This window comes from Pristis pectinata, chromosome 20, assembly GCF_009764475.1.
Source record: "Pristis pectinata isolate sPriPec2 chromosome 20, sPriPec2.1.pri, whole genome shotgun sequence".
Taxonomy (NCBI): domain Eukaryota; kingdom Metazoa; phylum Chordata; class Chondrichthyes; order Rhinopristiformes; family Pristidae; genus Pristis; species Pristis pectinata.
This window is the reverse complement of record NC_067424.1, coordinates 1,860,039-1,877,092: the sequence shown is the minus strand read 5'-3', so window position 1 is coordinate 1,877,092 and position 17,054 is coordinate 1,860,039. Positions and strand designations below refer to the sequence as shown.

The following is a 17,054-nucleotide window of genomic DNA, read 5'->3' as shown; positions in this document are numbered from 1 at the left end:
AATGAGCAACACACAATCTGCTGGAGGAATCAAGGGGTCAAGCAGCATCTGTGGGAGGAAAAGAATCAGGGTCAACCCAAAACATAGACAGGTTGTGTGTTGCTCCAAATTCGAGCATCTTCAGTCTCCTGTGTCTCCTAAGTCAGCCAGTGAGTTGGGGGCAGGGTGGAGCTATGAGTCAGCACACGGTGTATTTTGCAGAAAACAATCTGTTTAAAGAGTAGAGGGAACAACTTTTTTTGCAGGAACTTTAGCAGCTTTACCCGATGAAAGCTGGATCATTCCTGCACAAAATAATGCTTTGAATGAAGGACTGTTGCATACCAATTATACGTTATCAAGCTTGATGTATGCAGCAATTTTAAGGATACCGTAGAAAGAAAGGTAATGGTGGATAATTACCAAAGTATACAATTAAATCTGATTTTTCTTGGAATATATTGTTGCTGGTGCTCCAAATAAGCCTCATTATACTTAGTATATTTTGGTTGTATGTGTTTTGAGCTTTCACACTTGATGCTTATAATTAAGACAAAAGATACCTGCCAAAATTAAGATTGCTTTCCTTTATCTTTGGATTATTCTGGATGAGTTGATTATGTTTGCCGATCATTATGTCTGTGTATCTGTGTAGTGCTGGAAAGTGGCATTAGGTTGGCTAGTTCCTTTTAAATTGCCATTTACAAGACTACTTGGCCATCGTGTCAGTCTTCTAAAAATCATTGTGGGTCCAACAATAATGTGCCTACTGTTAAATTTGTATGTTAGAGTCAGAATTGTGGTTCCGGGGGCATTGTAAGAATATAAAAAATAGGAGCAGGAGTAAACCATCTCGTTCTTTGAGCCTGCTCCGCCAATCAAGATTATAGCTGTTCTTCAACCTTAGTCTGCATAGAAGTGGAAGCACACAGGCTGATAGCGAGAGTGCAGTGAATTGGGGATTAATAGTTTTTCTTGTAAATTGAGAATAGCCAAGGGAACTTGTCAGATCAAATGACTCAAATGGCTATTCACACTGGAAAAATCTTGATTAACTAGTCCAGAGAGCATTGAAAGTTCTCAGCTGTGTACCGCAGAAACAGATTGTAAATGTCTTTTGAACACAGAAGCAATCTGTTTTGCCCTGTTGTCATAGGGAGTCAAACTGCTGGAAGAAGACTCAGTAGAAACTACTAGCTTGTGTTAACAAGATACACTGTCATTAACAGGTTATTTTGTTCATTCAAGGAATGTGGGCTTCACAGGCTGAGCTAGATGTGATTGCCCATCCCTAAATGCCCTTGGGAAGGTTACAACTAAAAACATAATAAGTTATGAGGCAAGTTTTATTTACATAGGGAGTGGTAGGTGCCTGGAATGCACTACCAGGGAGGTGGTAGAAGCAGATACAGTAGCAATGCCTAAGAGGCATTTAGACAGACACATGATCAGGTCGTGAATGGCGGGATACAGACCATATGCAGGCAGATTGGTGACGTGGTGGGCTGAGGGGCCTGTTCCTGTGCTGAACTGTTCTGTGTTATAAGTGTTTGGCCATATAAAATCACACAATTCTTTGCTGGATTATCTGTTCTCTTTCCCTCACACTGTAAGCTTGGCAAGAATTGCTTTGTCCATTGGCCAATCATTGCAATCCCCATTTCCTGGCTCAAGGCTAAGTTGATCAACAATTAAAGTCAAGGAACTTGACCATTTTATTCTAATTCTCTCTGTTTTCGCCAAATTTTCTTTTAATAGCAGTGGTAGCTGAGTGATGGTTCAGCACATTAACACATTCAAAGAACAGCTCATTCGAAAACATATCATCAAAAAGGAGGAGGCATTAAATCACTAAGTGGGCTTAGAAGTGATTTAACCCCATGGCCTAATGAGAGATGTCCCAAGCTGCTGGAGGAGGGAAGGGAAGAGATTGCTTAGGCCTTAACAGATTTTTAACAGCTGGCAGCAGGTATGGTGCCACATGAATAGAAGACAGCATGTGTGTTACTCTCATTCAAGGAGGGCAGTGGGGATAAGCCAGGTAATTGTCAGCCTGTGAATCTAATGTCAGTGGTGGGTAAGTTATTGGAAAAAGTTCCTGAAGGACAGAATTAATCTACGCTTGGATTGATAAAAGATAGCCAGCATTGTTTTGTTCACAGGAAATCCTTCTAACCAATTTGAAATGAAATGTTTGAAAAGATAACAAAATGTACTGATGAGGACAGTGCAGTTGATGATGTCTACAATGACATCAGTAGGGGCTTGGACAAGGTCCCATGGGATCCAGGGCAAGTTGATAAATTGGATCCAAAATTAGCTTAGTAACAGGAGGCAGAAAGTGATAGTGAAGGTTTTTTTCTGTAAATGGAAACCTGTGCCCAGTGGTGTACCACCGGCATCAGTGCTGGGGCCTTTAATACACATCAACAATCTGGATATGAATGTGGAAGGAATGGTTAGCAAGTTTGCAGATGACACAAACATTTAATGGCAGATGGAATTTAATCCTGAGAAGTGCAAGTGGGCGAACTTCGAGAGGACTCATAATTTTAGGATATATAAAATGGATAGGATAGGGAGGAAAAGGTCAAATCAGTGTACGTCCAAGAATCCCTGAAGGTGGCAACACAGGTTAATAAGGCGACAAAGAAGGCATATGGGGTGCCTGTTTTCATTAACCAAGCGATAGAGCAGGGAGGTTTTGCTATAATTTTAAAATATTGGTTAGGGACAGTACTGACACCAGAGGAAGGACTTGATTGTACTAGAGAGGGAGCAGAGGAGATTCACCAGGATATTGTCTGGGATGGAGCATTTCAGTTATCAGGGGAGACTGGATAGATGATGTTTGTTTTCCTTAAGCAGAGGTGAATGAGTGGTAACTGATAAAAGTTGTAGAAAATTATGAGGAGCATAGATAGGGTAGATAGTGGGAAATTTTTCCACTCGTAGAGGTATCCGAGACTAGAGAGCAGAGGTTTAGGGTAAGGGCTAAGAGGTTCAAGGGAGATTGAGGGTGGTTGGAATCAGGAATGCACTGCCTGAGTGGGTGGTACAGGCAGGCATTCTCAGAATGTTCGAGAATTATCTAGATGAGCACTTAAATCGTCAACGAAAACTATGGACCAAGTCGGTAGTAAGGAAGGCAATTGTAATGTTAGCATTCATTTCAAGAGGATTAGAATGTAAAAGCAAAGTTGTACTGCTGAGGCTTTATAAGGCATTGATCAGACAGCAGTTGGAATATTGTGAGCAATTTTGGGCCCTGCATCTAAGAAGGGACATGCTGGCCATAGAACGATTCCCTGAATGAAAGGTTGACATATGAGGAGCGTTTGATGGCTCTGAACCTTACTCGATAGGGTTCAGAAGGATGAGGGGGAATCTCATCAGGACTGATGCAGGGTTTCAACCCGAAATGTTGACAACTCCTTTCCTCCCACAGATGCTCCTCAACCTGCTGAGTTCCTCCAGCAGATTGTTTGTTGTACTTGATTAGTCAATAGGGAGGAGCACAATCCTGGAGGAATTTTTTTTTGTTTAGGCAGGGCAGTGGTTGCAGATGCAAGGAAACTCCCTGTAGGATGGTGATAAATGAGAACTCTCTGAGGAAGGATGATATGGCACAAATCTGAAGGACAGGTGAAATTAAAATTGGAGATCTGAGGGGTACGTTTTTCACACAGAGGGGAGTGAATATCTGGAATGAGCTTCCAGAGGAGGAGGTGGAAGCAGATACAATTACAATGTTTAATAGGTACTTGGGTAGGAGAGGGATGCTGGCCCAAGGTGAGCAAATGGGATTAGCATAAATAGGCATTACGGTCAGCATGGATGAGATGGGCCGAAAGTGCTCTTTTCTGTGCTGTATGATTCTGTGAAACAAAACAAACTGGACTTTTAATCCGTGAAAACATGCAATAGCTAACAGTCAACAAACAACTGTGCAGTAGCAGATGAAAAGGAAAACAGAGTCATAGAGTTGTGCAGCATGGAAATGGGACCTTCAGCCCAAGAGGACCATGCTGACTAAGATGCCCATTTAAGCTAGTCCCATCTGCCCGTGTTTGGCCCGTATCCCTCTAAACCTCTCCTATCCATGTACTCATCTAGATGGCTTTTAAATGTTGCTAATGTACCTGCCTCAACCACATCCTCTGGCAGCTCATTCCATTTATGGACCACCCTCTGGATGAAAAAGTTACCCCTCGGTTTAAATCTCTCCCCTCTCACTTTAAACCTCTGTCCTCTCGTTCTTAATTTGCCAACCCTGGGGGAGAAAGGTCTGTGTCCAAATGCTGCAATCTTGCATCAATAAAACTTAAAGAAAAGGTAGTGCATAGTTTTATAAAGGAAAAGTTTTCTTAAATATAAGATTGAGACCAAATAGAGTAAATAGGAAATCCTCATTTCCCTTAGTAGAGAGGTTGAAGAAGAGGGCATGGATTTTAAGTAATTGGTAGAAGATGCCTTGGGATACATTGCAAGATTTTCACCGAGTAGAGGGTGGTAGGAGTCAAGAACAGACTGCCCAAAAGGGTGGTAGAGCCAGAACCCCTCATAATACTTAAAAATACTTTCATGTGCACTTGAATAAGATAAGAGCCACAGCCTACGGGAGTACAGACCTAGTGCTGGAAGGCTGGATTAGGCTGAATAACATTCGACCCACACACTGTGTCTTCAGCCACCTGTGCCATCAGTTTTTTGATTTTGATTTTTATGGAAATTTTTTAATGAAATATTTTAAATGTAAAATTTTTCAACTGTCTTAAATTATTTTAGAGCAGAAAAATCCAAACAAAGTTCCACATAACTATATGCATTTCCTCAACACATTTAACCTAGCAGAGTCCCAAGGTGGACCATGGGCACCATCAAACAAAAAGTAATTCCAAGAATTTTTCTAAAACAGAAAAACCTGTCCCAATTATGGCTGCGGTTGCTCCAGTCATGTGTTAACACAACAGATGGCATGAAGCCTGTGGAAATCATCTAACATGCCCTGGGATACACAATGACTGGAGGCCACATTCTTGTGATTTGAACAGTAAAAACCTAAATGCAGACCCATAGCCAAAGAAAACAGTGCCACACAATCCATTTGCTGGAGCCTTAGACCTTTGACCTTTCCACACTCAAATACAATGTGATACAGCTGGTATACTGGGTCTGCAGCAGGTGTATTGAGTGAACCAACATAAGGCTAGTTTTTACCTTATCCTTACTAATTTACCTGTGTGGCAGATGCATCTGTCCACAATGGCATTGGTAGAAGTGACCAGCACAGAGTCCCTGTGGGGAGAAACTCCCAGCTTCACATCAAGGATATCAGAATCAGATTTATTATCAGTGTCTTATATGACGTGGTTTGTTGTTTACAGCAGTGGTACAGTACAAAGACACAAAAAACTATAAATTACAAAATAAAGAAATACTGCAAAACAAAAAGGAATAATGAGGTAGTGTCCATGGACCGTTCAGAAATCTGATGGCGGAGGGGAAGAAGCTGCTCCTGAATAATTGAGTGTGGGTCTTCAGGCTCCTGTACCACCTCCCTGACGGTAGTGATGAGAAGAGGGCATGTCCTGGATGGCAAGGGTCCTTTATGATGGATGCTGCCTTCTTGGGGCACTCGTTGTTTGGCACTGTTCTTGTGAGATTTTGGATGAACTCAGAACAAAACTGACAGCTCAAAACTGGACATCCATGAGTCGCTGTTGATCATTATCCACAGCAGGAATGCGCACCACCACAATTTTGTGCCCCAGCATATCCCTCACTCTGTTGTTACTGTGGTTCAATGAAGAATGCAGAAGGGCATACCAAGGACAGCACCATACAAACCTAGAAATGAGACCAACCTAGTGAAGCTGCAACACAGAACCACCTGCATGCTAAACAGCACATACAAGCATGCGATACACAGAACCAAGTGATGTTCAACCAGCAGATCAATTCAAAGTCTTGTCACATCTAGTTAGGAATGGTGGTAGACAGAGAGGAATGTCCCCATCCTCAACAATGGCAGGGATGAGTACTGGAGACAAAGCTAAAGCATTCACAACCATGTTCAGCTAGGTGTGCTGAAGGACAGATACCATCCCAGCTTTTTCCTGAGATTGCTGCCAACACAGCCAATCTTCTCCCAGCCTGATTCACCCCATATATGTGGGAATGGCTGAGAGCCCAGGATACAGCCAAAGCTATGAGACCAAGCAGCATCCCAGCTGTGCTACTGAAGACTACACCAGAACAAGCTGTAACTTGAGATAAGCTGTTCAAGTACTATTACAAAAGTGTCATCTTACCTATCAATGTGGGTGATTTTCCAGGTGTATTCTGTTCACAAACCTAATCTGACTAATTACCACCCAACCTCTGAATCGCCAGCAAGTGATAGAAGGTGTAGTCAACAGTGCTATCCAGTGGCATAAATTCACCAATACTTAGCCGTGCAACACGGAAATAGGCCCTTTGGCCCACCGTATCCATGTTAGTCTTCAAGTAACTATCTATACAAATCTCATTTTCTAGCACTCATCCCATGGCCTTCTATGCCTCAGTGATTCAAACATACATCCAGATACTGCCTCCACCACCCCTTCTGGCAGTGCATTCTAGATTTCAACCACTCTCTGAGGGGAAAAATTCTTCCTCAGATCCCCTCTACCTCCTATTCCTTACCTTAAACCTATGCCCAATGATCATAGACACCTCTGCGAAAGGGAAAAGTTTCTCGCTATCTTCCTTCCCTATGCCCCTTATAATTTGGAACACTCCAGTCAGGTCCCCCCTCGGCTGAATCATTGAAGTGAGGCGAGAGTTACCATCCTTGACATCAAAGCAGCATTTGACTAAATGTGGCATCAAGGAGCCCTGGTGAAACTGTGATCGGTGGGCATCAACATTCCAATGGTTAGTCATACCTCACAATTGAAGATGGTTGTGGTTGTTGGAAGTCAATTATCCCAGCCCCAGGATTTCACGTAGGAGTTTTTCAGGGATGAGTTCTAGACCCAACTATCTTCAGCTGCAGCTTCAATTACTTTTCTTTCATTACATGGTCAGAAGTGAGTGCGTTCAATGATGCTTAATTACAGTTTGAAATTTCTCAGCAAATGAAGCAGTCCATGCCTATGTACAGCTAGACCAGGACAGCATTCAGGCACAGGGCAATAAGTGGAAAGTAACACTGCCATAACATTCACAGTGCCATAAACTGCCAGACAATGGCCATCTCCAACAAGGGTATAGTGTAACCACCAACCATTCATATTCAGAGGCATTATCATCACTCTGTCATCTGCTATCAGCATCCTAGGTCACTTGACCAGAACTCAACAGGAACATCCATGTAAATGGGATTACAAGAGCAAGTCAGACAGGGCACCTTATGGTGAGTGATTTCCCTCCTGGCTCTCCAAAGCCTTTCCACCAACAACAAGGACCAAGACAGGAATGTGATGGAATACTTTCCACTTGCCTGGATGAGTGCTGCTCCAATATACACAAGAAGCCCAATACCATCCAAGCCAAGTAGACCACTCAATTGGCACCCTATACCTCACCCTGAACGTGCATTCACTTCATTGGCTGTCATGTGTACCATCTACAAAATGCACATAGCTTGCTTTGCCCACTCCAGCAGAACTTCCCAAATCTCTAGCTCTACTGTCAAGAAGAACAAGGGCTTCAGGTGCATGAGAACACTACTGCCTGCATGTTCCCTGCTAGGTCATACAATCCTGCTTTGGAAATGTATCACCATTCCCTCATTGTTACTGGGTCTAAGTGTAGGATCTCCCTCTTCAATATCTCTGTAGGAACGTTTTCAACGGAGGGCTACATTTGTTCAAGAAAGTGGCTCACCATCTCTAGGGCAGTTAGGGATGGGCAAGTAATACTGGCTTTGCCAGCAGCATCCAGATACCCAAAAAGGATCGATTAAGACGTGCTCTCCACCCCTCTGACTCTCTTGTCACAGTCTGCTTTCTTTTACCAATTACTGTTTGCCCATTACCCGTGTTCAGTGCTTGATGTCCTGCAATGGATTCTGGTCTGTCAATGAATACTTCAATTTTGAAATTATCATCCTTCGTATTTCCAAATTCCTCTTTTAACTTTCTCTTCTTTTCCCCATTCCAACAACCTTGGGTCTCTTTGTTTTCCCCAGTTCTGACCTCCTGATTTAATTTACCCAACCCTGGAAATTGTGCAGTATATTTCCTCCCGAAACCTCCACTTTCTCTTCAAGTTGATCTTTAAAACCTTCGTAGCTGACAAAGCCTTGGCTGCCTTATTCCAACATCTTTTTACAGGGTTCTTAAAATTTTGTTTGATAGCATTCCTGTGAAATGCTTTGGGAAGTTTTGTGACATTAAAGGTGCTAAATAAATTCAGATTGCCGAGAAAGAGAGAAGTTACGCTTCCATATTCCTCTGCGGGTGTTTAGGCTCAGTTGGTATATGTTTTACTTTTAGACCTGAATACAATTTGGCTGTGGGAAAACAGGCTGAGAAATGCCACACAAGGGAGAAGGAAAAGTGGGAAATTAGCATTACCATAATTGATAGTTATAGATGAGTTGATGCAGTAATTTTTTTGTTCCCTTTAACATTTGGGTTGGTTATTAATAATTAAAATACTTTATTTGGGAGAGCTAACTTTTCTGGGAGAACGGACAGAATAGAATCGAGTGTGGGCTATTTGCCCCCTGTGCCTGCTCTACCATTAAGTATGATTATAGCTGATCTTTTACCTTACTACCACTTTACTGCACTGCTGAAGATCGATTGAACTCTGTCCTGGATACACTCAGTGACTGACCCTTCATAGCTCTTTTAAGCAAAGAATTTCAGATTCACTCCCATCTCAACCCTGAAGGACTGACTCCTTATTTTGAGTCTGACTCCTGGTTTTAGACACCCCAGTCTGGGGAGGTGTCAACTCCACATCTTCCCTATCCAGTCCCTTAAGAGGTCAGTACATTTTAATGGGATCACGTCATTGTTCTGAAGTCTAGACTAGTCAGCTTAACATAAAATGAGTAAAGATATGTGGTGTATCATAGCAATATAATGCAATGTTAAATAATTTGGAAGAGACTAAGACACAGAGACTAGAAGCATTTTTTTATATCAGAACGAGTTGCGATGAACCTGTTACCACCATCAGCAGCAAAAACATTGAAGCTCTTTCACAGCACACGTGTGCACGCTCTAAGAATTGAATGGGTGTCAAAAGTGGCCTTTCATTTTCAGGGTCCAAGTGAGTATGAGTTTGCTTCAGTCCCTGAAAATGTCATTTTTGATTTTGAAGCTCCTTATTCCTATATTACTACAAGTAAAGTCCTAGATTGTCAGTACAACAGCTGATTTTTCTCCTGTCGTGTCTTTGCTGTCAAGGAGAATATTCACATCTATCTGAAAGAAGAATTCAATTAAAATAACGAAGATTCTGAGCATGAAGAAAAATAAGATGCTGATGCAATTAAAAGGCCTGGGTCTAAATAGAAGATGTAAGTAATTAGAGGCCAGAATATTTCTATTTAAAATCATCAAAGAGTTTTAGTACTTTTAAGTAAGGTGCAAAAACATTTTGCTAATCAGAGAAAATACAGCAAAATCATAACAAATGAAGGCTTGTTGCAAAATTCTAAAGCAGAATTTTCCTGTTTTCTTAAGCAATATCTTACTGCTCCACAGCCTCAAGTCTTCTCCCAGATTTTGTTTCACAAGGGAGCTCTTTTAATGCTTTTGTCTTGCTCCTGGCATTTTATGTTCATCTTGCACATTCATCCTCTATCCCTATTTCTATCTTATAAAATTTGTGTTAATATGTTAATTGTACTTCTTCAAAGATTAAAAAGCTTTGATCTGATTCAAAAGACAAACCTGTTTGGTTTTTAATTAAATGCCAATTAAATACTTTAATTGGTATTTAATTAAAAACCAATTAATACCAATTGGTTTATTGGTATTAATAAACCAATACCAATAAAGGTGGCTCTGGGGAGGTGATCTGCACAGAGACCGCCTCTCCAGAGCCACCTTTATTGGTATTGGTTTATTATTGTCACGGGTATCAAGATACTGTGAAAAGCTTTTGTGTGTCAACCTGACAAATCATTCAATGCACAATTACTGCAAGATAGTAAAAAGAAAACAGAATGCAGAATATAGTGTTGCAGTTACAGAGAAAGTACAGTGCTGGCAGACAAATAAAGTCAAGGTCACGACAAGGTATCAAGAGTTCATCTTTTAGTCTATAAGAGGTCCATTCAAAGAGTCTGATAACAGAGGGATAGAAGCTGTCCTTGAATGTGGTGATACGTGTTCTCAAGCTTTTGTATCTTCTGCCCAATGGGAGAAGGGAGAAGAGAGAGTGGGGTAGGAGGGATCCTTGATTATGCTGGCTGCTTTCCTGAGGCAGCAGAAAGTGTAGTCCATGGAGGGGAGGTTGGTTTGTGTAGTGGACTGGGCTGTGTTCATAACTCTCTGCTATTTCTTGAGGTCTTGGGCAGAACAGTTACCATACCAAGCTGTGATCCATCAACAACCTTCCTGGTGCTTTATTATTTTCTAAAATAAAATCAGAAAATGCTGGAAGTACACAGCAGGTCGGGCCCATCTGTAGCAAAGGAAACAAGTTAACGTTTTGGGTCGAAGACACTTGGTTAGAACTGAGAAGGAAAGAAGTTTAAGCTGCAGTGAGGGTCAGAGAATGGAATAGCTCTGATAGGATAAAACTGGGATGACTGTGGGGATAAATTGTAAACAAGGTTATCTGAGGGAATGGAAGCAGTTAGTGAGTGAGAGTATGGGAGTTGCAAAATGCAGAGTTGGAAGATGTGCTCAGCAGGTCAGGTCTTCCATTTCAAGAGAGAAAAATCTGGAAAAAAAGGAAAAAATATAATTACATCCACTATCACAGATGGACAATTGATACAGCCAACGAAATCAAGTTATCTGAAGTAGAGTTCAATGCTGATTCCAGAAGGCTTCAATGTTCTCAGATGGTAGATGAGGTGCTGTTGCTCAGGCTTGCATTGTGCCTCATTGTAACCGTGCAGGAGACCACAGACTGATAGGTCCATGGGAGTGGGATGGAGAATTAAAGTGGCAGGAATGGGAAGCTCATGATCACCCCCTGCAGATTTTACACGGGTGTTCTGCAAAGTGATCAACAAACCTATGTTTGGATTCTTAGGTTTTTTGATTTTCATTCTATATTTTTATTTCAGGTGGAGTATTTTTCTTAATTTTTGGAAGATTGGTCACTGTTATCCACTTCATTTGGTTCAGACTCCATTGTGTTTGTGTGGGACTTGTTGTGTACCCTAGTCTGGATTAGAGGAACAGATTTTCTTCCCTGCTGACCGTTTATAACCTGATTGAATTTTGTGATCCAAGAAGGTCATGGTCTTTCTATTCAACACTCAACTTCTATATGAAGTTTTTAAAAAATTAAGTCACATTCTCAAGCAAAAGTGGTGATTTGACCCTAACCTCTTGATTATTAGGTAGGGCCTAATCCAGTGGATTAGTCTGTGGACATTATTTGTGCCCCTGACTGTCTGGGTGTTTGACGGTTTGAATGTTGTGATGAAGGTCTTTGTGTCTCTTTTCATGTGTGATCTTCTTTAGCACAGAGAGTTTTCCCACAAGGAAAGTCATCCCAGGATACTCCTCAGCTGCCTGTTCTCAATGCCAGTATAGATCAACAAGCACAGCAATAATGGGTGTAGGTGCATGATACAGGCATTCATGTTCTGGAAGGTGAAAGGTGAGAGGCTGACTAAGGTTGCACTGAAATAGTAAATCCAGGTATAATAAAGGTATCGATGCAGTTTCAGCAGCAGACAGGATGCAGAATGTTATGGAAGTTCAAGTAGATGGTTCAGTGATGGAGTAGATATGCAATCAAAATCTCAAAATAGTCAAATACTTCAAACCAGTTGGAAAAGCTCTGAGGCAAATGACTTTGACCTTCTCTGTGGTTAGTTAATGAATTTCTCATCTGAAACTGGCTTTTGGACAATTTCGTCATAAATCAGAGATAATGGAAGGGTCAAGGGAGGTGATAATTTGTAGAATTGGTTTCGGTCAAAATGTTTGTGAACCTGATATGTTTTTGGTTGATCCTACCGAGGGATAGCACCAGGATAGGAAATATTTTGGGGTAAAAATAGATCTTTGGGAAACGTCAAAGGTAATGGTAAGCAGGAGAGGAGTCATTGAAATTTTCCATCGTGCCACAGCTGGTAGGACTAGAATCAGGTGAGGGAAATCCCACCAGCAGCACTGAGCTAAATTGTTAACTGGCATGATGGCTTTGTAGTTTGTTTTCATATTTGTTACTTTAGTGCTTCACATAAAGCACTTTAAATGAAATGTTGGCCACATTTGTTGAAAAGACAACTATAAAAACCTATGGACTGTGCTTTAAGATATTTTCAAACTTGTTAAGTAGAACTAACAGGAGCGAGTCCTGTCTTAATTTGGTATTGGTTTATTATTGTCACTTGTAGCGAGGTACAGTGAAAAAAACTTGTCTTGCACACCGATCGTACAGGTCAATTCGTTACACAGTGCAGTTACATTGAGTTAGTACAGAGTGCATTGAGGTAGTACAGGTAAAAACAATAACAGTACAGAGTAAAGTGTCACAGCTACAGAGAAAGTGCAGTGCAATAAGGCGCAAGGTCACAACGAGGTAGATCGTGAGGTCAGAGTCCATCTCTTCGTATAAGCGAACCATTCAATAGTCTTATCACAGTGGGATAGAAGCTGTCCTTAAGCCTGGTGGTACGTGCCTTCAGGCTCCTGATGGAAGAAGAGGGAAGAGAGAATGTCCCGGGTAGGTGGGGACTTTGATTATGCTGGCTGCTTCGCCAAGACAGCGAGAGGTAAAGACAGAGTCCAAGGAGGGGAGGCTGGTGTCCGTGATGCGCTGGGCTGTGTCTACAACTCTCTGCAGTTTCTTGCGGTCCTGGGCAGAGCAGTTGCCGTACCAAGCCATGATGCATCCAGATAGGATGCTTTCTATGGTGCGTCGATAAAAGTTGGTGAGTGTCAAACTTACTAACTTGACTGGGTTTTTTTAAGGAGGTGATGAAGGCGATTGATGAAGATAGAGCTGTGGATGTTGTCTACATGGATTTTAGTAAGGTGTTTGACAAGGTCCCTCATGGGAGGCTCACCCAGAAGATTAAGATGTATGAGATCCAAAATGCATGGGATCTGTGAGGTGATGATGCAGCTCTACAAAACTCTGGTTAGACCACACTTAGAGTACTGCATCCAGTTCTGGTCACCTCATTATAGGAAGGATGTGGTAGCGTTGGAAAGGGTGCAGAGGAGATTTACCAGGATGCTGCCTGGTTTAGAGAGTATGGATTATGAGGAGAGACTAAGGGAACTAGGGCTTTACTCTTTGGAGAGAAGGAGGATGACAGGAGACATGATAGATGTATACAAAATATTAAGAGGAATAGATAGAGTGGACAGCCAGCGCCTCTTTCCCAGGACACCAATGCTCAATACAAGAGGGCATGGCTTTAAAGTAATGGGTGGGAAGTTATCAGAGGGAGATATCAGAGGGAGGTTTTTTTACCCAGAGAGTGGTTGGGACATGGAATGCGCTGCCTGGGGCGGTGGTGGAGGCAGGTATGTTGGTCAAATTCAAGAGATTGCTGGATAAGCATATGGAGGAATTTAAAGTAGAAGGATATGTGGGGGGAAGGGGGTTAGATAGTCTTAGGCAAGGTTTAAAGGTCGGCACAACATTGTGGGCCGAAGGGCCTGTATTGTTCTGTACTTTCTATGATTCTATGATTGTGAATTGGCCATTTGGATTCAGAATTGGCTTGCCCATAGAAGACAGAGGGTAGTGGTCGATGGGACTTATTCTGCCTGGAGGCCTGTGACTAGTGGTGTTCCACAGGGATCCATACTAGGACCTCTGTTGTATGTGATATATACAGTGGCATGCAAAAGTTTGGGCACCCCTGGTCAAAATTTCTGTTACTGTGAATAGCTAAGCAAGTAAAAGATGAACTGATTTCCAAAAGGCATAAAGTTAAAGATGACACATTTCTTTAATATTTCAAGCAAGATTACTCTTTTATTTCAATCTTGGAGAGGTGCTCTTTTCATGAAATTCTGCACCCTTTTTTCTCCAAACATACCTTTGCTCATTGCGGCCAAAGAGTTCTATTTTAACTTCATCAGTCCACAGGACTTGTTTCCAAAACGCATCAGGCTCGTTTAGATGTTTCTTTGCAAACTTCTGACGCTGAATTTTTTGGTGCGGACGCAGGAAAGTTTGGAGAAAAAAGGGTGCAGAATTTCATGAAAAGAACACCTCTCCAACTGTTAAGCACGGGGGTGGATCGGTCATGCTTTGGGCTTGTGTTGCAGCCAGTGGCATGGGAAACACTTCACTGGTAGAAGGAAGAATGAATTCAATTAAATATCAGCAAATTCTGGAAGCAAACATCACACCGTCTGTAAAAATAGAAACTGAAGGTGAAAAGAGGATGGCTTCTACAACAGGATAATGATCCTAAACACACCTCAAAATCCACAATGGACTACCTCATGGCACAAGCTGAAGGTTTTGCCATGTCCCTCACAGTCCCCCGACCTAAACATCATCGAAAATCTGTCGAAAGACCTCAAAAGAGCAGTGCATGCAAGGTGGCCCAAGAATCTCACAGAACTAGAAGCCTTTTGCAAGGAAGTATGGGTGAAAATCCCCCAAACAAGAATTGAAAGACTCTTAGCTGGCTGCAGAAGGTGTTTACAAGCTGTGATACTTGCCAAAGGGCGTGTTACAAAGTACTGACCATGCAGGGTGCCCAAACTTTTGCTTTGGGCCCTTTTCCTTTTTTGTTATTTTGAAACCGTAAAAGATGGAAATAAAAAAGTAATCTTGCTTAAAATATTAAAGAAATGTGTCATCTTTAACTTTATGCCTTTTGGAAATCTGGTCATCTCTTACTCACTTAGCTATTCACAGCAACAGAAATTTTGACTGGGGTGCCCAAACTTATGCATGCCTCTATATAAAAGATCTGGATGAAAATGTAAATGGGTGGTTTAGTAGGTTTGCAGACATACAAAGATTGGTGGTGTTGTGGATAGCGTAGAAAACTAACAAAGGATACAGCAGGATATAGATCTTTTGCAGATATGGGTGGAGAAATGGCAGATGGAGTTTAACCCGGCCAAATATGAAGTTTTACACTTTGGGAGATCAACTATGTAGGGACTGTACACTGTTGATGGCAAGACCTTTAACAGTGTTGATGTGCAGTGGGATTTTGGGGTCCAAGTCCATAGCTCCCTGAAAATGGCTGCACAGGTTGATAGGGTTGTTGAAGGCGTACAGCATGTTTGCCTTTATTAGTCAAGGAACTGAGTTCAAGAGCTGGGAAGTTATGTTGCAGCTTTATAAAACTCTGATTAGGCCACATCTGGAGTATTGCATTCAGTTCCGGTCGCCCCGTTACAGGAAGGATGTGCAAGCTTTGGGGAGGTTTACCAGGATGCTGTCTGGATTAGAGGACATGCGCTATAAGGAGAGATTGGACAAACTTGGGTTGTTTTCTCTGGAGCGTCGGAGGCTTGAGGGGAGACCTGATAGAGGTTTCTAAGATTATGAGAGGCATAGCTAGAGTAGACAGCTGCTATCTTTTTCCCATGGTTGAAATGTCTAATACCAGAGAGGATGCATTTGAGGTGAGGGAGGGTAAATTCAAAGGAGATGTGCGGGGCAAGTTTTTTTTTACACAGTGTGGTGGGTGCCTGGAATGCGCTGCCTGAGTGGTGGTGGAGGCAGATATGAAAGAGGCATTTAAGAGGCTCTTAGTAAGGTCCATGAATTTGCAGGAAATGGAGGATATGGACATTGTGTAGGCAGAAGGGATTAGTTAAGTTGGGCATTTAATTCCTAATTTAATTAGTTTGGCACAGCATCGTAGGCTGAAGGGTGTGTTCCTATGCTGTACATTCTAATTCTAGGTAGATTTAATAACAACAAAGGAATGATGATTTGTACCTAAGACAGGATAGTGTCAAAAGTTGAAGGGAACTGTGCAGGTGATGGTGTTATGTGCATCTGCTGGCCTGTGGTAGTTGGTAGAAGATGCAGGTTTGGGAGTTAGAACATAGTTACTGCACCCTTTATATCGTGGATGCAGTTGCCGCTCTATGCCAGTGGTATAGGGGATGGATAAATTGACGAAGTCTGCCTGCCTTGGCCTGAAAGCTGTGTGAGAATTTTGAAGGTGAATAAGCTTATGGTTTTAGGTGGTAAGAACTTGAGGATAACTGGGGACTGCTGTTACAGAAAACCCAACGTCTGATCTTCTTCAGTACGTGTTGCTGGTCCGGTGAAGTTTCTGGTCAATAGTCATCTCCGTATTGTTATTCATTATAAGGTGAGAAGAAGGAGTTTTCAAGGGGATCTGAGGAGTAGGCTCTTTTTTTTACATGGTGTAGTGGACATCTGGAAAATGCTGCCAGAGGAGCTGGTGGAATCGTATACACTTACCACATTTAAGAGGTATTTAGACAGACACAAATAGGCAAGAAGCATATGGTCCTAATGTGGGCAAATGAGATTATTGTAGATGTGTAAAAGAGGTCAGTATGGAAGTTGTGGACCAAAAGACCAGTCTCTGTGCTGTACAACTCTCTGACTCTAAACCTCAAAGGGAGATGTTGATTGCCTGGCATTTGTATTGTCCAAATATTCCGAGATCAGCCTAAACCTGAATGTTTTCTAACTTTTGTTGCATATAGACATGGACTGCTTCATTGTCCCAGCGAAAGTGTGAATGACGCTGAAAACTGGAATCCATGGTGAACACTTCTACTTCTGGCCATTTTCTTTTAAATAGTTAACTTGGAGCAGCAAACCAGCTCTGTAGGAGAGTGACTATCCCTTCAACCATTTGGTTCTTGAACCAACCTGCACAACTCAGTATAGCAACACTATGACCATTTTGCACTACAGTAGATGGTTTTTTCCTTCTAATTGTGTTCTTTCTTGTATAATTCTTG

At 41.9% G+C, this 17,054-nt stretch overlaps 1 protein-coding gene across 1 annotated transcript in view; it reads left to right on the top strand.

Annotated features, from left to right (window-relative positions):
- LOC127580702 (6-phosphofructo-2-kinase/fructose-2,6-bisphosphatase 2-like) overlaps positions 1-17,054 on the top strand; it is an 87,397-nt gene that overhangs the window by 3,452 nt on the left and 66,891 nt on the right. Inside the window, exon 2 of the mRNA XM_052034468.1 lies at positions 9,390-9,502. Within this exon, the coding sequence (XP_051890428.1) occupies positions 9,448-9,502 (55 nt within the window). The 5' untranslated portion in view covers positions 9,390-9,447. The remainder of the gene's footprint in view (positions 1-9,389; positions 9,503-17,054) is intronic.